We start from the raw sequence: 23,623 nt of genomic DNA on the forward strand, positions 1-23,623 counted from the left end.
CATTGTTTTGACTTGATCTACGAAGAAGCATTGAGGTGAAGTCCGCTAAGCGCGGCCAGCTTGTCGTTGACCGCTTGAGCTGCCGCTTTGGCTTTTGTCTGTGTGATCGATCCAGTCGTCGTCGACGGTTTCTCTCCACCAACCGCGAGACCGGCTTGCTGCGTTGTTGAACTGGATGCAGTCCCTCTCCTCGTTCTCGGCAGTCTCTGCAACAGGCTCGTCGTCAACTCTCCCGCCCTGTGCGCAACAATCGACAGCAAGCTGTCCGACAATCCGTGCGTGGCTTCGTTGCCACCCAACACGTACAGCGACGGTTCTGGAAGGATCTCGGTCGACTGTTCGCTAGCTAGCGTCTGCTGCGAAGAGGTCGACGAAGCGTCGCTTCCAGCACCAGGACTAGATTTGCCGCTACGAAGTGGCGCAGAGTGCATGGCGCTACCAGGTACCAGACGGTAGTCTCTGGTGATGCCACGCATGTTCTCACGTCGACGCTCAATCACTTCATCGTCCTCGACCTCGATCGACTTGGCCACCTCGTCCTCCTCCGCAGTCGTGTCGCGCGACATCCATTCCTCGTCGAGCGCAGGGTAAAACGGCTTGAGCTCCTTGAGGAACGGCATCTTGGCTGGAGACCTGTTGAAGCCGGTGCCGATGAACACGGCGTCGAATCGCACCGTGTCAAGCCGACCATTGCGCAACTTGTCGCGCAGCGTCAACTCTACTCCATCCTCTACCAAGGAAACCTTGTCGACCTCGGTGCAGCGTCGCATCTCCATGCGACCAGCCTGCTTTTCGGAGGGGTCCTGCAGCTCATCGGGCAGCTGCACCTCGTACTTGTCGTACATGGTGTCGTGCAATTCGTTGAGCAGGTCGGTGCGAACGACTGAATAGTTGGTTCGCTTGAACTCTTGCAGCCACTGGCGACGCTGCGTCTCGTTAGCCTGCCAGAACTCGTCGGTGCGTTCGGGATCGAAGGCGGCCGAGTTGACGAAGCCAGTGTCGTCGGACGGTACGAGCGCAGATGCACGGAAGATCATGGTGACGATGGCAGTCGGGAAGCGAGAGTGGAGGTTCATGAACATCTCGGTCGACGACTGTCCCGCTCCAATGACAGCGAGCCGGAGTCGGGAAGAGTCGGCCATCGGAGCGGCGTCGTCGGAATGACGACGCAATGCAGCCATGTGGAGCTCAGGCTCGAGCTTGGCCATGGAGGGAATGTAGAAGCCAGAATGGACGATGCGCGGGACCGAGTCGCCAGCGTACGACTGCTCCGCCCATGCTGCCTGGAACGCAGGCGGGAGCTTGGGGACACCGCCAACAGCAATCGAAAGGTTACGTGCGTATCGGGTGACTACCTGGCCTGTGGCTTCGTCGCGGGTGCGCACACGGTAGAGGCAGAGGGAAGCGGTCTCTTCGCCGCTGGCGGGTCGAACGGCAACCGTATCCTCCTTTGCGTCGGGAACCACCGATGCGAGAGTGAGAGGATCGATAGAGACGACGTCCTGACCGTACGATACATTCTCGTTCATACGTCGAGCGGCCCAGGCGAGGTAGGAAGTCCATTCTCGACGGCTGGGCACGCTCTGCTCCTTGTTGATGTAGCGAGCCAGACGACCGTGGGAGTGGAGGTAGTTGTAGAAGCTGTAGGTCGAGGTCGGATCGCGAAGCGTTACAAGGTCCTTGAGAGGCGAAACCTGAAGCTGGGAACCGGGGAGGAGGAGAGCAGGGTGCCACGCAAAGTGGCCGCGCTTCTCGAGGAAGTGGGCTTTGAAGTTGGTTTCGTTGGCCTCGCTCGACTCTCGAAGGGCGATGGAGAGGGCCAGGTGGGCAGGCCCATAGCCGATACCGAGCAGGTCATATATGTCACCCTGAGGGACTGTGGTGTGTGAGGATGAAACCTGCAGGAGGGAACGATGATGAAATAAAGGGTCAGCATAGGCACCATATCGGAAGCTTTCCGTTGCCTTTTCGCATATTTGGCAATAATTGATTGTCACTTACGCCGTCCATGGCTCGAAGCGAAGACGTGGAAGCTGCCAAAGAGGACTCCTAAACGTTTGAACCGATGATAGGTTGCGTCGTGATTTGAGGCGTGGTCAGCAGAGAAAGCGTCGAGGTGTGCAAAAAGGTAGGTGAAGAGATATGCGTGTGAGCGCCTTGGTGAGCCTAGTTGGTTTATAAGCTCGAAGATCGATGGCGAACGAGTTGTCGGAGCAATGCGAAGGGTATCGAGGTGCGAGCGACGGATGACAACAAGGAGCGTGGATGACAAGGCAAGACAAGCCACGTCGTCTTTTGAATGGATGAGAGGTGTGGAGAAGCAAAGGCTGAGAAGCTGAGGGGATGGCGTGCAGCGGAAGTAGGAGGTGGCTTGTCGAGCGATGCATGGGTGGAGAGACAGAGCATCATCGTCTAGGCAAACCTCGAGACCCTTGTTTTGGCTAAGCAGATGTGCTCATCTAGAAGAAAAGCAGAGGCGAAAAAACGACGACACCCAGAATTGACGGATCGGCGGCTTCTCTTTTTCAGCAGCTGGCCGGTTCAAAGGACCCTGACGACAAGATCGCTGCTCCAGCAACAGCGGTGACAGCAGCTCTGGAAGGTGCGCCGAGGTAGCGAGTCCTCTCCGCTCCGAGCTCGGCGCCAAAAGGCATTCATTGCGACGTCGAGGACAGCGAGCAAAAGGCAACACAATATGTCGCCACACGCGGTCGGCCGTATAACCGATGACAAGCGGAGCAGCAAGACACTGAACGTGCACGTCGAGTCGGCCCGAAGCTCGATCTAGAAGCGTAAGTGCAATGTGTTTGCAACTATTGCAGCTGGATCGAAGGATCGCGAGCCCAGTGTGCGCCATGCCTGGGCAATCAGCGTGTGGTCAGGGTGTGCAGTCAAGGACAAGGGCATGGGAGAGTAACACGGCCGCGACCAATCAGAACGTTGCTATTGCCAATAGCTCCCGTCATCAACACCCAGCCAGCCCCAACCAGCCAGATCTTGCACCAAGAGCGACGGGCAGCGATCGATGTGCTACCAGCGCCTGCAGCTTGGGATTAATTGAATCTGGGAAGTGGCGGAGATCGAAAATCCAGGATTTGACTGGGGCAGCTGAACGTGCCACTGTGCCTCTCGACAGCTCCGCAAATAGCGTCACTGCGACCCTCATCATGCAAGCCGAAAAGTTGCATGACGAAAGGCGATGACGAGCCGAAGGCTGGACGCGACATTTGGAATGCGAAAGCAGATCGCTGACAAACGCATCTCGAAAGCCAAAATTCCAAGTTGTTTTCATTGACAGCTGTGCAGTCTGTCTGTTTCGACCCAGCGCAAGTTGCATGTGGAGGCGAAAACAGCCGTCGTCGCCACCGTCTGTGTATACCGTTTGCGACCAGTGTCAGGCTTGCAACGCTGCGGACGCGGTCTCGGTTGATGACAGCCGGGCTATCAAACCCAACAGTTCGCAGACAAGGTGGAATGCTGGCTTGGGTCTGGAGGCAGCGCGAGAAGGCAGACCAACGGCGATGCGGATCCTTGGAAATAGCGCGATTCTGATTGGCCAGCGCGACTCGGACTACCAGGAGCGGCATTAGAAGATGCCAGCTCCGCTACTTTGTTCCGCGGTGCAGACGCAGTTGGTAGCGCAGCTGGAGATCGTTCGCTGCGAGCGAAGGAAGCACCTGGGTACGATGCCGAGCATAGCGTACGGCCCGACGCGCTGGCGACGCGATTCGGAGCGGACGATGCATGGAAATCTCGACGAGCCCAGCCTCAGCTCTCACCATCCGGCTGCGACTAAGGTGCCAGCTTTGCTATGGAACGGCTGTGCAGCGTGGACCCAACCTATGGACAGGGCGGCAATCCAGGTATAGGCCGCAGGCATCGGGCTCGGCCTGCAGGATCTTCGACCCTCGGTGTCCGATGAAATGAAGTCATAGCGGCTCTGCTCGCTTGGCTTTCCATTCCGGAAGCCCACCAGCGGAACACCGCCTAAAAGCGAGCGCCGCGACTGCCTAGTACGCGACGAGCTGCTGACATGAACTGCATGCACCACTCGTTTCATGCGAGGCGGTTGAACGGCGAAATTGTCTCGTCTAGCCGATCGAAGCGAATCCGGGGCCGGCTACAAACTCGTCCACCATCGAACACGATCCAGTCTAGCTTCGTGTCGGAGCGACTTCATTCACTTACCACATGAGAAGATGGAGCCGTCATGTCGATGATGTTGTAAGACAGACTGCGACGATGAGCACAGCCGTGTAAGGTTCGAGTAGGTTCCGGCGGACTGATCTTGGCGTCACAACTGTCGTCTGCGAGATTCGTGGAGGGATTGGAAGACGTCAGCTTCTTTCCACGAGTGTGTGCGTGCGACTGCGTTACAAGCAATGTGGGTGCATCGGGCTGCTGTACACCACGTCGGATCAGAAGACGAGGCGACTTGGCTCCGAAATTCGGGCATTATCGAACCTGCGGCCGATGGCGGACTGGGATGACAATGGAACTGACATCGCCGCTGCAGCGGCGTACTCGCAAGGCAATGCAGGATCTCGCATACGGCAAGGGCGCCGGCTTTGCGGACGAGTCAGGCTGTCAAGTCCGTAGATCGCCGATGAAGCATCCTTCGTTCCGACACGCGACACGAACGAAGATCGATGTCATTTGTATCGGTGAAACGATATGGCAACTCTTGACCATGTGAAGCTTCTAAATGCCGAGCCCTTATTCATCCTCTTGAAATTCGCTTGCTCTGTCTTGCGATGGCTTCGAGTGTCACAAGGATCCCTTGGGCTGTCGCACTGCGTTCCGATCGGCTGCTCGTTCGCGAGGTGTCCATAGCGAGTGGTGTATTGTATAGCTATTTCAAGCCTTATACACCAGCAGCACTTGCCCAATATCCTCAGACGACAGTTGATTGTACGTACCTATGTGAGCTGGTAGCCGTGTCGTTTGCCTAGGGCGAGCTATCGAGGTTGTCTGGCGATTTGGAATGTTCGATGATGTGGGGGAAAAAGAGAGAGGGAGAGAGGAACATCTTGTTTTGTATCAACGCAGCGATCACTTCTCAAAAGTGGCACAAGACGGGTGCCTTCTGCTGCAGTGTACAGCCGCACGGCGTCACTCAAAGTCCATAGAGCAACTTCCAAAAGTCGGATCAAGGACGACTGCGATACAGAGCAACTCCAACTCCCCCAAGTTGATCCGAGGGAAAGGGCAGGGAGGGAGGGATACCTGCAATCGCCTCTGCTCTGGTGCCCATGGAGAAATTTTCAACCTCAGCTCAGAAGCGATGGCCTAATCTGATAAAAATTTTCATCCGCATCATGCGTCGCTTCTCCCCACGAGTACTGCAGCCAGCGTGCCGAGAGCGCCGTGCGCGATCACTCGATCGCTTGTTGCTTCACAAAGCCCTGCTTACCTCTTGCATTCTCTCTCGAGGTGCCACTGGAGTTTTCTGCCAGGCAATGAGATACGATTTCCTGCACCAATGTGGCTGCACGAATGCCTCCGAGTGGCAGCAAGGAAGGGCCAAGAGACGGCCAATCGGAGCACGTCAGACTTCTCGGAGTTGATGACGGTCTATTGCCGTCAATACCGACATGAGGAACGACCTTGCTCAAATATGAGCAAGAACTTGAACAACGCAAGCCGTCACACTGAAAGGCGGCTCCCTTTGAAAGGACCGAATCTCGGCTCGCGGTGACCCGAACTGACCTCGGCTCACGTCGGGTTGTACGCCGTAGAGAACATTGTTTGCTGCTTGTTGAGTCCTGTCACCGGAGGAAGAAATCGTCAGCTTCATTAGGATGGAGAGTGCGAGCGACATACGCGGTCCGACTTCTTCGCGGTCACGGTCTGCATGGTGCCGATGACGAGATTTGCACTAATGCAAAGCGCTTCATGCAGTTCAATATCTCCGCCGCCTCGCGAGGCTGGTCACCAAACCAAACCTTAAGTCGACTGCACAGCAAAGGTGCGACTGCGCGTGCGAAGGAATGAATGCAAGGAGCAGAGACAAGTGTGAAACTTTGTACCATTCGTGCTTTGCGTCAGACCAATCAAAGCTTGAACGCCTTCGAGTGCCAAGCCTGGCGAAGCCTCGGATAGGACCACGTTTGTATTGTTGCTATTGTTCTGCCTAATCAATTGAAGCGTAATTCAATGATTGAATTTTCGGCAAGTCGGTTGCGGTTGGGGCTCGTTGGTGACTGCATGCAGATCGGATAAGATCGTGCCAGGCATTTTGATCTGATAAAAAGGTGAAGTACAGCGTCTCGCAGTGGAGAGCGCGTTGAAGCCACAAATCGCAAGCGACGCTGTTCAGCGCTGGCTTGGCGAGCTAAAGCAAGCAGCGCACGGCTTGCCCTTTACGGGCGGCCTCCGCTTTCCTTCTCTGTTGACTGCATGCCGGCCCGCGAAACTCGTCGAGGGAAGACTGAAACACAAAGCTTAGAGTAGAGATGAGCGTGGGCTGCCGAACTGCCGACGTCTTTGTACGCAAGAGTTGAGACAACGACCGCGTGGACATGGGCTTCATCCCGTCAGAGCCTCTTTCTAATTAACAAACAGGGTACACCCGAGAACCCAGCTCCCGCGCCAGTCCCCCTTGGAGTTTGCTGCGCCGAGAAAGGAGCTCGAGGCAAGGCAGCGACCCGTGGCATCCTGACTGCGATCTGATCTGATAAGATGACCACAAAACATGCATCGAGTATGCCGGTTTGGTTCCGTCTTGCGGTTCTCACTGCGACGCCTCGGCTACCAACTCGCTTCTGATGGTTTCAAGAGGATTGCATGCTGCTTCAACGTGGCGTCGAGGTGATTGGCTCAGTAGCTACCGGTTCATCCCGACAATGCGAGTGTGCGCTCTTGGCGCTGCACGAGGCGCACGGTTCTTAGGCCAAGATGAGCTGCACAGACGTGATGAAGTAGGCGAGACGATGAGATGTACCGGCTGCGGCAACAGCTTATCAGATAAAATTTTTGCTCCAAGCACTCCGCTGACCGAACTGCGACTCTGGTGTGTGCCAGTCGGCAACCTTGACAATCGTTTCCGCAACCACAGCGTAGCGATTGCGGCATCTATGGCGCGGCGGTTTCGCTGTGAACCGGTTGGCAGAACGCATTGACAAACTTTGCTCAGTGACTCACTCCTTTCTACACACTTCGGTCACAGTTGGCTCCCCTCGTTTGGCTCTCCATAATTGGTGGAGCTGGTCGGCCTTATTCCGACGATGCGTGGCTGCTTCGGCGCAGGCGGCTCTTCCCGCAGTAGTTCAGAGGCTTCACAGTCAGAGCGATCACATGTATCACAGTGAAGGCTGGAAGACTCGCTCAAGATCAAGGCGGACGAGGATGCCCAATCGCCTCTCGGAGCGAGTCCGATCGATGTTTTCCAACTACCGAAGCAAACAAACAAATTTTTAGTTTGAATAAAATGACTTCATTTCCGTCTTTCTGGGTGAGGATTTGCCTCCACTTTCGGCCATACAGGCAAGCGCACTGCTGGCCGTGCTATTAGCCGAGCAGCCATACCTTTTTCTCTGGCACAGCGGCAGCAGCAGCGGGAGACGTGCACGACGACGTCGATCCCATCTCGAACCGGCTCTGCCACAATTGGGAAAAAAGAGAAAGGGTCCAGCAACGGGCTTGACACAAACAGGATCAAGAAGATCGTCTTTGCTCGTTGCGGTTGGACTCCGATGCGACTGCTGTAGGAGCGTCAAGCCGACTATGCTGGAAAGAAGAGAGGAGGCTTTGATCTAAATGTGCCAAGTTGGCTGCCTGCGTCGGTTCTACTTTGATCGAATGGTGTGTGCAGCAGTGTGCTTTGCTAGGGACGACGAGCTGGTGCCATTTCTTCTGGATCGGATCTTCCGTGAATCCACTATGAGCCGTCCTTCCTTCGCTTGCCTCTCGTCTACCATCCTCCCATAGTCCAGAGGCACAGGCAGCGGACACCTCCCATCTTTGGCTTCCATCATCGACTTTCGGATCGCTGCCACCATGTCGACCTCCAAGAACGCACATGCTCCCTTTCCAGATGTTACAGGTCTTCGAACGTCAGGTCCTGACTTCTCTCGTGTCGGCCCGCAATGCAAGCTCCTCCAAGTGCAAGAAACGCTGCGGTTCGACGCTCGCGCTATCTCGGCCTTTTCCAATCACGACCTCAATCTCGCCATCCTCTCGGCCTGGTCCGTCATCCTCTTCCACTATGGCTCGCACGAAGCCACCAATGTCGAGGTGCTTCACACATCCAAAGACGGCGACGAGACCCTTGTCGAGCTCGACTTTGCCGAGCAGCGGGATCTCGACCATTTCGCTCCTTCGCAACTCGCCTCCTTGATCGATGACGCCAGGAAACAAAAACTCGTGCCTGGCAACCTGGATCACGGCTTCGCTGCCTTCTACCAGCCAGCCCACACCCACGAATCATCCCCCCACTTTCAAGAGCTTCAGCTAGCAGACAAGCCCCAAGTCTCAGTCGCCCTTTCCTACCACATCAATGACGCCAATCGCATCGAGCTTCAGATGAAGGCAGCGCCTGCTGTACACTCTGAGAGCTCAGCAGGGCTTCAACTGCGTCAAGTCGCCGCTCTTCTGCAGTCCTACCATGCTGACCCTGACCAGCACGCCTTGTCTGTCGAGCGCTTCGACTGGAAGCTCAGAGCATCCGACAATACCGAATACCAGCATCTCCCCGACCCGACTCATCTTCAAGGCAGAGATGCCGACCGTCTGGAGACCGAATTCGAGTACTTTGCCCACTCCAAGCCGGATGCTCTCGCGCTCGACTTCCGCTTCGACCTGCAAGACCGCGAGTCAACAAAATGGACCTATGCAGAGATGAACGAGCGCGCCGAAAAGGTCAAGCAGCTTCTCTGGAGCCACGGCATCGGCTCGGCCAACTCGGATCCAGAAGCCGACCACATCGTAGCTCTCTATCTCGAAAAGAGTCCAGAAACCTACCTATCCTTCATCGGCGTTCTCAAGGCGGGCGCTGCGTGGTGTCCCATCGACACCGACTGGCCCGCTTCCCGAAGACAGGCTCTGCTCGCCAAATCGAATGCCAAGATCGTCCTGACACACGATGACAAGATCTCCCAACAGCTTCGGCAGGATCTTGAAAGCCAAGATGTAAAGAGCAAAGGTGGCATGAAGGCCATCCGTCTCGATCAGCTCGATGCGGAGCTGCAGCAGATCCAGACGCCACCTTCTGCAAGCGGCGCTCGCTCAATACAGCAGCTCGCCTACATGATCTGGACGTCCGGTACCACCGGCCTCCCTAAGGGCGTGGGCATCCAGCACCTCGCCATCATCCAGGCCATGCGTGCCCTTCGCATCTACATCCCTTACGGAAAGGACAAGATCGGCACGGATCAGATCCGTTATCTCCAATACTCGGCCTACAACTTCGACCTTTCCATCATGGATTGTTTCTACACGTGGGGTCTTGGCGGCACTATTTGCTCATGTCCACGTGGCGTCTTGCTTCAGGACCTTGTCGAGGTGGGCAACAGCCTCCAGCCCACACACACGCTTCTGACACCGGCGGTGATGGCCATGACCGAGCGTCACCGCGTTCCGAGCCTCAAGGTGGTCATCTCTGGTGGCGAAAAGCTCAGTCAGGTCGTTGCCGACGAGTGGAGCAAAGACTGCTGCCTCCTCAATCTCTATGGTCCTGCTGAGGCTACACTGATCGCCATGAACCGTCGCGTGCCCTTTGGCGATCGTGTCAAGGCACCCAACATCGGTGTTGCACTTCCCACCGTCTCCTGTCACGCCCTTGACAAGCACGACCGCGTTGCAATCAAAGGTGCAGTAGGAGAACTCGTCCTCGGAGGGCCCCAGCTAGCTCGCGGCTATGTGGGCGATCCTGTCAAGACCGCCGACAAGTTCTTCCCTCATCCACAGCTAGGCAGAGTCTACCGAACCGGCGACCTGGTTCGACAACTCGACAACCAAGAGTTCGAGTACCTCGGACGCATCGACGACCAAGTCAAGATCAATGGTATCCGAATCGAGTTGCTTGAGATCAACGCTGCCATCAAGAACAGCCACAGCAAGATCAAAGACTCCGAGACCATGGCTTTCCCAAAGAAAGACTACGAAAGCGAGCAGCAGATCATCAACTTCTCCGCTTTGCCCGGTGGTCAGTCAGGCGAGCTGCTCAGGACAGATGAGGAGGCAATCGCTGTGGCGCGAGAGCTGCAAGCTAACGCCAAAGACAGCCTTCCCTCCTACATGGTCCCCAACCTCTTTGTCATCCTCTCGCACTTCCCTCGCACATCTAGCGCAAAGATCGATCGCGTCGCGCTCAAGAACGTGCTTGCCACCTTCGATCAGCTCGATTGGGAGAACAAGCTGGCTAACGAGGGAGACGATCAAGACGTCGATCCGGCGACCGCCGAGGCCGAAGCTTGCTTGAGAAAGTGGCTCGCCAAGCTTTGCAACGTCGACGCTGACAAGGTTGGCCGCAAAACCCCTTTCACAAGCGTCGGCCTCGACTCGATCCGCGCCATGATGTTCTCGAAGCGCGTCTCGGAGGAAGGTTATCCTGTCTCTGTGTTGGACGTTGCGCGCTTCTCTACGCTCAAGTCTCTAGGAGAGCATCTGCAGAACTCGCAGAGCCTCTCCCAGGAACGTAACAAGCAGTCCGTCAGCTTCCTCGCCGACTTTGACACTGCTTTCCGTCCAGCCGTCTCAGCTTGGCTTCAGCATCGCAACGACGGTTTCAACGATGCCGACATCCAATCAATTCTGCCTTGCACGCCTTTGCAGGAAGGTATGCTGGCCGAGTCGCAGCGGGACAGCTCGAGCTACCGCATCCAGCGTCAGTATCAGCTACCCCGTGACTGTGATCAGGAGCGCATCTCCGAGGCTTTGATCAAGACAGTTGCCCATTTCGACAGTCTCCGTACCTCCTTCACCGATGTCGGCTCGCTCGACGTGAACTCACAAGGACGCCAGTGGCCTTTCCAGCCTCACTTTCTGCAAGTTGTTTGGAAGTCGTTCGTCCCCCGCATCGAGCAAATAGATCTCGCAGAGGGCGCTGAGGCTGAACAAGCGATTCTCGCCGCCACAAGAACCAAGCTTGACCTCGATCCTTTTGGCTATCGACCACCGATCGCTTTCTTGTTCGTCAAGCAAGGACCCGTCGAATCGTTGGTTGTCGTAGCCCACCACAGTACATACGATGCTCGATCGCTCGGCATCTTTGAGGATCACGTCGAAGCGTTGTACGAGGGACGCGACCCGCCACAGTCACTTCAATTCTCCGCGGCGCTCGCCCAGATCCTTCCCATCGACGACCAGGAGGCGCACCGACATGCCGGAGTCTGGAACAAGGCGCTCTCGAACTATCCCAAAGGCGAATCCGCCGCCTTCCCGACGCTCTCCCTGACCAAGCCAGCTCACATCGATGCCGAACAGGCGAACGTGCACCAGTCGCGCTACATGAAAGCTGACGTCGACTGGACCAAAGTCGAAGCCGCTTGTCGCGAACTAGGCGTCTCCGCCCGACCACTTGTGCAGACCGCTTGGGCGGTGGTGCTCTCCGCGTACACAGAGTCTCAACACTTGATCCTTGGCGACTCGGTGTCGGGTCGGACACTGTCTGCCGAGCTCGATCAAGTGTACGGTCCCGTCTTGTCTACGGTGCCGGTACCGTTTGTGCTGCGCCCCGACCAGAAGCTCAGCGATCTGGTCAAAGAGATGGATGCGTTCCACACTTCCATCATGGAAGCGCAGCACACCGACTTGGGAGCGATTCGTCGCATGCTCCAAGTACCACCGCGAGAGTCTCTCTTCCATTCTGTGTTTGTTCTCGAGCCTGCTCCACAGCAGCTCGAAGGTTCTGCTCCAAACGGCTTCCACCTTGACAAGGTTGCCGATCTTGGCGTTGCCACCGAGCACGTCCTTGGTGTAGAGGTGCTGCCGGCTTCGGATGGATCTATCAAGCTGGGCCTGAGCTGGCAGAAGAGCATCATCAGCGAGAGTTTCGGCAAGATCATGCTCGAGCAGTTCGACCGCAGCCTCTCGATGCTGTGCTCTTCACTCGACCTCAGTGTCGGCTCTTTCTTGTATCATGGCGCTCAAGCTGCAGATCAAGGCTCGTCTTTGTTCTCGCTGACCACAACGATCGATCAAGACCAGCCCGCGTCCGAAGCCTTCGAGGGTGTCGCCGCCTCGCTCCACAAGCGAGCCATCTCCGAAAAGAGGAAAGCAGTCGAGATTTACGAAGAGCTGTCGGACTCGCCTTCCACTCGCAGGCCCACTGCAGTGCTTTCGTACGCGGAACTCGAGCATGCCAGCAACGGTGTTGCGGGTCTTCTGGCTGATCTTCCACGCAACTCGGTCGTTGGTGTCTGTCTCGAGCGCAGCCTAGAGAGCTACATTGCGCCGCTCGCGATCCTCAAAGCGGGCCACGCCTACCTGCCCCTCGATCCGACGCTTCCCTTGGATCGTAAAAGGGAGCTCATCAAAGACAGCGGCGCCGCAATGCTCATAACCTCGGGGTTAAACGCCGACTATGCCGATGTTCAAAGGCTCGACACCAGTTCGGACAAATTCAAGAACGCGACGAAGGACAGCAAGGTGACCGACCCCGTGCCATTGCGGGCCGACGATGTAGCCTTCATCATCTACACCTCGGGATCGACGGGTAAACCCAAGGGTTGTCTGTTGACCCAGGCGAATTTGACTGCTGCGATTGAAGGCTTTCACTTTAACTACGAGAAAGAGGCGCCCGGCTCGTTTGAGAGTCCCGCACGGTTTCTCGCTCGATCTGCAGAAGCGTTCGATGTTCACTTGCTCGAGATCTTCCTCTCGTTGCGGATGGGTGCGACCATTGTCACAGGTCCTCGCGCTCTGATTCACGACGATATTGCCAGGACCATGTCAACGCTCGAGGTCACGCACGCCTGTGTGGTGCCCTCGCTCTTCTTCAGCAAGGGAAAACGTATCGAGCCAAGCGCGGTGCCTTCGCTGCGAGTGCTGATCATCGGTGGCGAGGCCCTCACGCAGGATCTCTGTCAGATGTGGGGAAGCGAAGGTGCGGAACGGCCAGTGGTGCTCAACGCCTATGGACCAAGCGAGGCCACGATCGGCAACTCGGTTGCTCGTGTTAGCAAGACTTCACGCCCCAGCAACGTCGGTGCGCCGTTCCCTGGCACCCAGTACCTTGTTCTCAAAGAGGTCGACGGAGACCTTGTACCGACCCTGCGCGGTGAGCCGGGCGAGTTGTGCATTGGAGGCAAACAGGTCGCCAAGGGCTACCTCAACCGCTCGGACGCTTCCTCGTTCACTCACTTCAACGGTCACCAAATCTATCGCACTGGAGATATGGTGCGTCTGCATCCGACCGACGAAGTGGAGTATCTAGGCCGCATGGATGGGTCGCAGGTCAAGGTGAGGGGAGCCCGTCTCGAGCTTGGAGAGGTGGATACTGCACTCACAGCTTCCTTGAACGAGGACCTTGGGTCGGAAGGTACTGCTGTAACGATTCACGCGGATCATCCCGAGATCCAAGGAGCCGCACGACTGGTGTCTTTCTACGCACCAGAAAGCGCCAGAACAAAGCAGAGCGACGCTGCGGGGCCCCCTGCGTTGCTAGTCGAGTCGAACGACGCTATCGAACTGGCGACCAAGTTGAGGACAAGCGTGCGAGGCCGTCTGCCTCAGTACATGGTGCCGTCCCTCGTGCTCACGTTGACCTACTTGCCCATCTCGCCCCTCTCAGGCAAGGCAGACCGACGATTGCTCAAGGAACTGTATCAATCAATCCCGTCCGGTCAGCTCTCGACGCTTTCAGGTTCTGACGAGTCCCAGCAACGAGACTTGACCAGCAATGAGCAGGCGGTTGCCGATCTCGTTCGCTCCAGCGTCCGCATTGCTTCTAATGCAAAGCTTACACATGATCTCGATCTCATCATGGCAGGCTTGGACAGCTTGACAGTCGTCACTCTTGCTAGCAAGCTGCGAAAGCACGGCTACGACGCTTCGGTCTCCTCCATCATGAACGCCCCTACCATCGAGGCTATTGCGAGCCAGCGCAAGGATGAGCGATCATCGGACGGCACTGCTGATACCGAGTGGCAGCAGAAGGTAGCGGATCTGACCGATAAGGCAAGATCGTTACCACAATTCGGCCAGACTTCGATCGAGGTCGCCGTTCCGTGTGTGCCGATGCAAGTTGCTCTCGTCTCGCAGGCAATTTCGGACGATCGCGACACACCCCGCTACATAACCACGATGACGATCGCTTTGGAGAGTGATAATTTCTCTGTCGAGCAGATCCACACTGCCTGGTTGGATACGCTATCCCGACATGAGATCTACCGCACGGTGTTTGCCGAGGTCGATCGCACGCTTGTGCAAGTAATTTTACCCCCCGACAGCTTGTCTTCGAGCTGGTCAACTTCCTCGCAGCCGCTTCCATCGGCCGACAAGCTTGCCGACTACCATTCTCGGACAGCTAAGGATATCATCGCGAAGATCGACAGCGTCCCCCCTCTTCGCCTTAAGCTCTGGCAGGGTGGGAAAGCTGCGCTCACTCTCACATGCTCGCATGCAATTTACGACGGCGATTCCGTCCGCATGCTTCTCAAGGAGGCGTCGGACCGTCTCACCGCCAAGTCGCGGGACGAGTCTGCGCTGCCATTCCGGGCAGCCGTTCGCTGCATCGTTGGCGACGCGAAGGAGAAGGAAGACAAACAATTCTGGACCGAGGCGCTCGATGGCTTCTCGTTCACTGCCGTGCCCAACCTGACGGGCGTACGTCCCGAGTACAACACAAGCCGCAGCGAAGAGCTCACCGTTTCGTCAAGCCTCTCCTTTACTCAATTGGAAAAGGCAGCCCGAGCCAGCAAGGTGACGGTGCAGTCTCTCTTGGTCGCAGCCTATGCTCAGCTCCTCGGGCTTTATGTCGGAGAGGACGACGTCACCCTTGGACTCGTGCTGTCTGGCAGAAGTATCCCTGTCGATGGTGTTGAGTCGATTCACGGACCTTGCGTCACAACTGTGCCGCTCCGCCTCACTGAAGCAAGATCGAAGTTGCCCTCGGAATTCTGCATGCGAGCTCATCAAGTGGTCAACGCGACGCTTCCCCACCAACACGTATCTTTGCCGCAGCTGATGCGCTGGCTGGACCTTTCGAAAGCGCCTTTCGAAGCTCTTTTCTCCTACCTCGGACAGTCTGACTCGAGTTCAGATGGAAACATCTTCTCAGAGGGAGACAGTCAAATGGAACGCGACTATCCGCTAGCGCTCGAGGTCAGCGCTGTTGGGGATACCGTGAACGTGCATCTCGCCTTTGACGCTCGCTCGCTCCCTATCGACCAAGCAAACCGGATGCTCTCACAGTACGAAGGCATCCTTGCCACCTTCGTAGGGGCAAAGCAAGCTGCGACGCTTGACGAAAAGCAGCTTTCCATCCTCAACAAGGAATGCTATGTCCCCACCGATCCAGAGGAGACGATCGTTGCACGCTTCAAGAAGCATGCGCAAAGCTCTCCAGAAGCACCGGCAATCGTCTTCGCTTCTTCCATGCAGCAGCCTACACAGACGACATCGTACGCCGAGCTGGATTCACTCAGCCGTAACATCGCCCTGAACCTAGTGCAGAAGAAAGGTCGCTTCATTGGCGTTCATCTCAATAAGGAAGGTCCCGAGCTCTATGCAACCATCCTGGCAATCTGGAAGGCCGGTAAAGCTTACCTACCGCTCGATCCGTCTCTGCCAACAGAGCGCCTCTCGTACATGATTCAGTCCGTAGGAGATTGCCCTGTCGTAGCGAGTCGATCAACGAAGGACAACCTGTCGGGCTTCGCATGTGAATTGCTCGAGCTTGAAGGTCTCATCGTGCCGCCACCGAATGGAAAGGAGCTCCCGACGCCCAACCTCGATGCTGCTTGCTACCTGCTCTTCACTTCAGGATCGACGGGCAAGCCCAAGGCGGTGCAGATCAATCAGCGCGCTCTTGCTGGAGCTCTGTACTCGTGGGAGCGAATCCTGCCTTTTACTCGCCAGTCTCGTTTCCTGCAGCTCGCGTCCATCGGGTTCGACGTCTGTCTGATCGAGATGTGCATGCCACTCTCGCTCGGGTTTTCTATCGGCACTGCACCCAAGCAGGAGCTGCTCGAGGACCTCACGCATTCCATCAAGCACTTGGGCATCACCATTGCCGATCTGCCCGCTGCGCTTGCGGGCACGGTGCATCCCGAAGATGTGCAGCTCGAGTGGCTGATGAGCGGAGGCGATGTGATCGACTCTCGCGTCGTCGATGAATGGAACCAAGCCAATCGACTCCTTATCAATGCTTGGGGACCGACCGAAGCTACGATCGGCAACACGCTTGGACAGGTCAAGACCGGAGCCACGAGGAACCTCATCGGACGCGTCTATCCATCGTCGTCGATGTTCGTGCTGAAGGAGAACTCCAACCGCATCTTGCCTTCCGGCGCTATCGGCGAGCTGGCTGTCGGCGGACCACAGCTGGCCGACTGCTATTATGGTCGCGAAGAGCTCACCGCCGAAAAGTTCATCTTGCTAGAGGATGGGACACGGGTCTACCGCACCGGAGACCTCGGACGCTTCTTGGCAGACGACACGGTCGAGTGTCTCGGTCGCATCGGATCCGATCGTCAGGTCAAGGTCAACGGACAGCGCATGGAGCTCGATGAAGTCTCGTCGGTCATCTCGGCTCAACCCGGTGTTCACGACGCGGACGTTCAGTACCTCAAACATCCTTCGATGGGCTCTAAGCAGCTGGTCGCGTTTGTGAGTGCCTCCGACTCGAAAGGCAAACAGGGCGAGGTGGGCGTTCGTGAAGATGACAAGGCCATCGAGCTATGCATACGCCTCGAAGAAGAAGCCGCCAAGCGGCTAGCGGCGTACATGGTGCCCACGCACTGGATCGCAGTGAGTCACGCTTTGCCACTCACACACAACAACAAGATCGACCACACGGCGCTGGCGACGTTCTACGAGCGCTTGGATGCATCGTTGCTCCGATCGCTTGGTGCAAAGAGAGAAGGCGCCGTCTCCAACCAAGCATGGTCAGAGTCGGAACAGAAGCTGCGCGAGCTTGTGTCCAAGTTCTGCGACGTGCCACAAGACCAGATCGCAAGGACCACCTCGTTCCATCGCCTCGGGATCGATTCGATCTCTGCCATCCGTCTCGTCAAGGAGCTGCGCGCAGACGGGTTCACCTTTACTGTCGCAGATGTCCTCAGCACTCCGAACATTGCTGCGCTTGCGGAGAAGCAGGGATCGTCTCCTACTTCTGACCAGGAACAGCAGAGCGATGCGCTCAAACAGTGGGTGGAACATACCAATGTGGTGGCGGACAAAGAGGGATGGAAGTGGTCGGACGAGGACTCGATCGTGTCCATCTTGCCCTGCACACCACTGCAGTCGGGCATGATCGCCCAGTCGCTAGCCTCAGGTGGTCGTCTGTACTTCCACCACCATGCCTTCGAGCTGCGAGGTCTTTCGTCCAAAGAAAAGGTCGTGGCCGCATGGCACAAGCTCGTCGAGCGTCTCGACATCCTCCGAACGACCTTCCATCCCGTCGATGGCGCACATCCCTGGGCGCAAGCGGTGCACTCGACAAGCGCGCCGCATATCATCGAGCACTCTGGCAGCTTCCAAGGCCGAGCATTGGATGCAATCGATGGACAGCCGTGTTTCGACGATGAGCAGGCCTTCCGCACTTCGTCTTGTGCTCTTCATCTCTGGTCCCAAGACCGCAAGATTGTTATGTTCCTGAGCATCCATCACGCTCTGTACGATGGAAGTTCGCTGCCACAGCTGCTTGAAGACTTCGAAGGTCTCATCACGGATGATCAAGCACGTTTGCCCGTGCGTCTGCCCTTCCACGAGTTGGTGCCCTCGCTCTTATCGCAGGAGGAGGACGTACAGCACTGGGTTGACACGATGCGAGAGTTCCAGCCTAAGCCGCTCGCTGAGCGATCTGGTCAGAGCGGTGCAGCTGTGCTTCTCGAGAGGCAGCTTGCGCTCTCCTCGCAGGAACTCGAGTCAGGCTGCCGCGCCATCGGTGTCTCGCCCCAGGTGCTTGCGAACCTTGCCTTTGGAAAGATGTTGGCCATCGAGACCCAAACGCGGGACGTCTGCTTTGGTCAGCTCTTTGGTTTGCTCGACCTGATGCCCGAAGCCGATACCGCTGTTGGACCAGCGTTCAACACTGTTGCCACTCGCATCCGCTTCGAGCAGCTCGACGAGCCTGTCAAAGGCTTTGCAGCAGCGCTTCAAGCCGCCAATGATGCTGGACGACCACATCGACGTGCAGCGCTCCGCGATGTGCAAGCCAAGCACGGTCGTGGACAGTTGTTCGATGCTCTGTTCGACTATCAAAGGTCATACGATGAGGACGAGAGCAAGCTAAAGCCGCTCGAGTTGAACGATGACGGCACCGATCGAGCCCAATATACGCTCAACGTTGCTTTTGTGCAGGGACCGAGTCGTATGTCGATCGTAGTCAAGGCCGATCGCAACCGTTATGACCAGGAAGCGCTTGCGAGCCTCGTCGATCAACTCGAGGCCCTGCTGCAGCATCTTCTCCAGCAAGTCGAGCAGCCGATCTCGGCTTTGCCAGACGTGTTCGGCGACACCCGCTTCCCGGAACACCTGCCCAACATTGACGCTGTCAATGGCGCCCGCAGCTCAAATAGCGCCAGGCAGAATGGTGTTGGACGTCCTCTCAGCGAGGATGGACGCAAGCTCGCCACCATCATCAGCAAAGTTGCCGGCATCGAAGAGAAAGACTTGCACGGCAATACCCGCTTGTCTCAGCTCGGCTTGGACTCGATCTCGGCGATTCGCATAGCCTCACAGGCTCGCAAGGCTGGCATCAACCTGCGTATGGGCGAAATTGTGGCTGGCGAGACCATTGACGGTATTCTCTCTGGACTGTCTCGAGCGAACGGCGCCAAAGCCAATGGAACAGTCAACGGCCATGGTCATGCCAATGGTGCTCCGAACGTGTCCCCCGAGCTGGCCAAGCAGGTGGCGCTTGGTCTCGCGGTCGAAGCTGACCAGATCGAGCGCGTACTGCCAATCCTGGCTGGACAGAAGCTGTGGTTGGCAACGTGGGCGCAGTCCAAGCGAGGAGATGGTGGCTTCAGTTTCGCCTATCGGCTGGACGGCGCGAAGAGAGACAAAGTTAGAGCGGTCTGGCAGAAGCTGAGACAGCTACAGCCCATCCTCCGCACCGCTTTTTTGCTGGGACAGGATGGAAGTGCCGCTCAGGTCGTGCTCAAGTCTGGCTCTGTCTCGGCCGATGCTGGCTTCGCTGAGGTGCAGGTAGAGGCCCAAGATGCGGAACACGCGGCCAAGGAGGTCGTCGGCCGTCGTGCAGCGGAAGGGTGGTCAGATCTCACGAGGCCACCTGCTCAATTGACTCTAGTCGGTGACATCGTCGTGTTCTCTCTTCACCACGTTCTCTACGACGCCTTTTCCATCGACTTTATGGTTCGCGATTTCTCCTCGCTGTACACCGGCGGCGATGTCGTCAGCCCTGACCAGTGGCCACAGGCTGTAGAGCACATTGCAGCAGACCAACTGGCCGCTAGAAGCGATGCACAGAAATACTGGTCTGACGCGATCTCACCGGCAAGCAAGGGACTGTTGGCGGGAGAAAGCAGCAGTGTCGAGGGCGACGCGTTCCACGCTCAGCACAACGCCATCGAGGTGTCTCCCGCAGTGGACATCAAGTTGCGCAAAGCAGGCCTGACATTGCCCGCTCTCGTCGTCGCTGCTTGGTCGACGCTCTTGTCCGAGCGAATGTCTGAGCGATCGCCGGTCTTTGGCCTGTACCAACTGGGTCGATCGACATCGTTCGACTCGATCGAAAAGGTGCAAGGTCCTCTGCTTAACTGCTTGCCTATCCAGCTTGGCGGTGGCTCGATGGTCGACAGAGCCCGAGCGGCAGTGCAGGAGCTCAAGACTCGCGGCAAGTTTGAACAGACCGATCTAGTCGATGCACACCGTTGGGCAGGTCTCAAGGAGGACGAGGCGAGCTACAATACTTTTGTCAACATCCTGATCGCTCAGCAGGAGAGTGAAGTGGAAGAGGAGACGTTGTTACAGCCGGTGGATCTGGGACATCCGCTCGACTACAGCAAGAAAGTCACCGCACAGGACGTACGTGGAAAGGAGGCGAAAGCAGTGGCAAGGCACGCGGCGATCTGGCAGCCCGATGTCAACCTTGATGTCGTCCTCAAGGACAGCGGGTTGGACGTCGCGATCAAAGCCAAGACGAGTGTTGTGCGCGAGGCTGAGCTGCCAAAACTCGTCGCGAAGTTCGTCGGGTTGCTGCAGGATGCGCTCGAGGAGATGTGAGTGTAGCGGCGATGGGATGCTCTCTCAGACGGTAGGCAGACAGTAGAATTGTAAATAAAGTGTACAGAATGTTCGTTGTTGATTGTGGCTCGTTGTGTAGCGTGCTCGAATCAAACAAAGGAGGACGAGTGCGACTCTAGGACTGTGGAGATCTTCGACAAGCACGAGTCTTCGCTACGTGATGGCGTTCGATCGACGCTCTGTTCAGCAGCTTGAAAGCTCAGTCGCCGGAGTGTGTACAGTTCAAACAGAGGAGAGGGGCCGAATCAGAGGCTTGAACTCAACTGCAGGGCGAGGAATTGCATGACGATCTGCCGCGTGCTGATTGCCGAGTGCTGTTTCGGTCAGCTTGCAACTTGGGGAATCTGGACGAGCTCCGTTTGTTGCGGTCTGGTACCACTGTTATGCCCCTGGGGTCTGAAGACCTCAAGGTTTGGTGGGGGAAGCGTGGGGCCAGGGGCAAGGTACCAGGCACAGTGTTCCGGTACATTGCAGGCGGCATTGGTGGGAAACTCAATCAAATCAGGTCTAAGATTTTGTCCTACAGGAGTGTAGAATAAAATACAACCAACAGGGAGAGCAAGGTGCGGTCCGGTGAAGCCACCGGACCTTAGGCCTCTCCCTGGTGGTGATCTTGCCGCAGTCAAACTAGGCTGTACTGGGATTGGCTTTCCAATTTGCGGTCTCCCAATATCCAGCAATCCCAGTTGCGCCGTGGGCGTAACACCCACACGGTCTCAACACCAGATGGTGGCCCTGCATCTTGTAGATCTTGAAGGATGGTTCATGCCTTCGACTAGGGTTGCGCGAAGATTGCATCTCCCAAATTGTCCTAAGTCGAGACACAAATTCGCTCAAGTAATCCTTCTTGAGATCGAGGGGTCCACCAAGCTGATTTTTCCTGCTTCCGAAGACCTTGAGATCGGTGTTATGCCCCTGGGGTCTAACGACCTCAAGGTCCGGGGGTGGGAGAGTGAGGCCAGGGGCGGGTTACCGGGCGCGGTGGTCCGGTACGTCGCAAGCGGCGTTGGTAGAGGAACTCAGTCAAATCAGGTCTAGGATTTTGTCCTACGGGAGTGTAGAATAAAATACAATCGACGGGGAGGGACAGATGGGATCCGGTGGAGCCACTGGACTACTTGTCCTCCCCGGTGGTGTCTTTGCCGCAGTCAAGCAAGGGTACACCGGTATCGGCCCTCCGATGTGTGGGTTCCCGATCCCTGGCAATTGCCGTCGCGTCGTGGGCGTAACAATCGGCGTCGTCGAGGCTGAGATCATCGTTGAAGATGGCTTGCTTGAACGCAGTAACATTGTGAGGTCGGAACCATGCCTCGCCTGCGTAGCACTTTCTGTTCAAAATGCGACATGAAAGGCAACGAAACCCGATGCTGTTGAGGATCAAGGGACCGTTACACAAGTGGTGCGGATGATCACAGTCCGCTTTCCTGCACGTGGTCCTTTGGCATGGTCCGCACTCCGTGAAATGGCGGATAAGGAGTACATCCTTTCAAATGACAGTGAAGCCCTTCATCTTATCGAAGGCTCCTCAAAGGTTGCCTTTGCCAAGGAGTTCCTGCACATGTTCATGCAGCTTGTCTAGAGTGCCAGACTCATCTTCTTTGTAATTTACTCCTAACATGAACAGCAGTTGCCATGAGCTCTCAAGACAATCCCCATCCTGTGCCAATTTCCATGCAGTATGCTCCCTGTGAGGTGCCTGCTGTACTTGACACAGACAGCACAAGTGACAAAGCAACAGAGTCCAACAGCACTGCGTCAGAAACCAAAAAGACGATGACAACAACAGCAACAGCAGTGAAGCACGCGCCTCTTCCAGCCTTGCCAAACTGCAGGTTGAGGTTGCAAACCTGATGCAGGCAGGCGAACAGGAGAAGGCCGTGCAGATGCTCTGCCAAACGCAGGTCAAACAGGTCCGCAACCTGACAAACTACCAGCGCGCAAAGATCTTGCTGTTGATGCGGCACTGGGTCAAATGCAAGCTGTGCCAAGACCATAGGTGCGCGACTTGTGACTGCAAGAAGTTGCAGCACAAGTGCAATGGTCCTGATCCGCTTGCGCCGCACATGTGTAAGTGTTGTGGATGCTTGGCATGAAACAAGAGGAAGGGCAAGTGCGACTCAGGAACCGCCTGGTTCTCAAACTCAGACGTCTTGATGTACGCAGATGCAATCCTGAAACTGAAGCTGTTGGTCAAGGAAGCCGATCTGAAGTATACAGATACTACTGTGGTCTGTTGGAAGGTCCTCTCGACCGCGTGCGAACGTACCCACCTCGCATTGTTCGCAAGCTCCAGAGGAAGTGGGACAAGGGGAAAGCTCCTGTTAGTCCATCTCACCTGGTGGACGGTTTTGTGTGCATCGACTTGTTTGGCGCACCCCTGTGAATCCCTGTGTGGGCTGATTGCACTGCAGAAGATGCTGAACGCTTCGAAGAGTTCGAAGGTTTAACAGATTGTTTGATCATGGCTTGACACAATCGAGGTCCAGACCCCACCCTCAAGCCCTACAAAGACATCATCCAAACGGCGGGTGAATGGACGGTCAAAGCTGTTTGATGCAAGCACAATTGCAATGGTCCTGATCTGCTCACATCAAACATGTGTAAGTGTTGTGGCTGCTTTGCATCAAACAAGAAGAAGGGCAAGTGCAATTGCAGAGCTGCATGGCTCTTGCTCTTGCACATCTCAAAGTACGCGGACACAATTTTCAAAATGAAGCTCTTGGTCAAGGAAACCAACAGACAACATGCACTGGCTCCACCAATGACAGCTCCTCTACCCTTGTCAAGCTGCAGATTTAAATTGAAAATCTGATGCAAGCAAGCAACAAGGAGAAAGTCATCAAGATACTTGGCAATGTATTTGTTGAACATAGCTGCATGCTGACATCCTTTCAGCAGGTGCAAATCCTGCTGTTGGCACATCACTGGGATGTGTGCATGCCATGCCACACCCACAAGTGCAGTATTTGTGATTGCAACAAGTTGCATCACCTGTGCAATGGTCCTGATCCACTCTTGTCAAACACGGGTTATTGTTGTGGCTGCTGGGCATCAAACAAGAGGAAGGACAAGTGCAATTCAGGAGTGGCATGGTGCTCAATTGCCAATGTTCACATGTATGTCGATCCAATCAAGGCAATCTGCAGCGATGTTCAGCGCGGCTTTGAGGAGCTCTTTTTGTTGCTGGCAACCAGAGCAGCAGTCTGGACAAACGCTTGTTACAGTATCTGCAACAGAGATTTTCCTTTGT

The 23,623-nt window shown here is 56.2% G+C and overlaps 5 protein-coding genes across 5 annotated transcripts; 2 read left to right on the forward strand and 3 right to left on the reverse strand.

Moving 5' to 3' along the window:
• Positions 1-17: 17 nt before the first annotated feature.
• PHSY_000505 (L-ornithine 5-monooxygenase) lies at positions 18-2,010 on the reverse strand (the record flags this gene model as incomplete). The annotated part of the gene is made up of 2 exons (XM_012331142.1): positions 18-1,898; positions 2,002-2,010. The coding sequence occupies 2 exons, from the start codon at positions 2,008-2,010 to the stop codon at positions 18-20; spliced, it is 1,890 nt and encodes a 629-aa protein (XP_012186532.1).
• A 445-nt stretch (positions 2,011-2,455) lies between these two features.
• On the reverse strand, positions 2,456-3,587 carry PHSY_000506 (hypothetical protein; the record flags this gene model as incomplete). The annotated part of the gene is made up of 2 exons (XM_012331143.1): positions 2,456-2,859; positions 3,380-3,587. The coding sequence occupies 2 exons, from the start codon at positions 3,585-3,587 to the stop codon at positions 2,456-2,458; spliced, it is 612 nt and encodes a 203-aa protein (XP_012186533.1).
• A 205-nt stretch (positions 3,588-3,792) lies between these two features.
• On the reverse strand, positions 3,793-5,821 carry PHSY_000507 (hypothetical protein; the record flags this gene model as incomplete). The annotated part of the gene is made up of 3 exons (XM_012331144.1): positions 3,793-3,840; positions 4,189-4,307; positions 5,710-5,821. 3 exons carry the CDS (start codon positions 5,819-5,821, stop codon positions 3,793-3,795), a joined length of 279 nt encoding a protein of 92 aa, XP_012186534.1.
• Positions 5,822-6,845: 1,024 nt separating this feature from the next.
• Positions 6,846-7,709, forward strand: PHSY_000508 (predicted translation initiation factor; the record flags this gene model as incomplete). Its single annotated transcript, XM_012331145.1, has 2 exons — positions 6,846-7,103; positions 7,545-7,709. The coding sequence occupies 2 exons, from the start codon at positions 6,846-6,848 to the stop codon at positions 7,707-7,709; spliced, it is 423 nt and encodes a 140-aa protein (XP_012186535.1).
• A 289-nt stretch (positions 7,710-7,998) lies between these two features.
• PHSY_000509 (nonribosomal peptide synthase) lies at positions 7,999-22,756 on the forward strand (the record flags this gene model as incomplete). The annotated part of the gene is made up of 2 exons (XM_012331146.1): positions 7,999-20,348; positions 22,537-22,756. 2 exons carry the CDS (start codon positions 7,999-8,001, stop codon positions 22,754-22,756), a joined length of 12,570 nt encoding a protein of 4,189 aa, XP_012186536.1.
• Between the last annotated feature and the right edge of the window lie 867 nt (positions 22,757-23,623).

Source organism: Pseudozyma hubeiensis (assembly GCF_000403515.1).
Source record: "Pseudozyma hubeiensis SY62 DNA, scaffold: PHS8, whole genome shotgun sequence".
NCBI lineage: Eukaryota > Fungi > Basidiomycota > Ustilaginomycetes > Ustilaginales > Ustilaginaceae > Pseudozyma > Pseudozyma hubeiensis.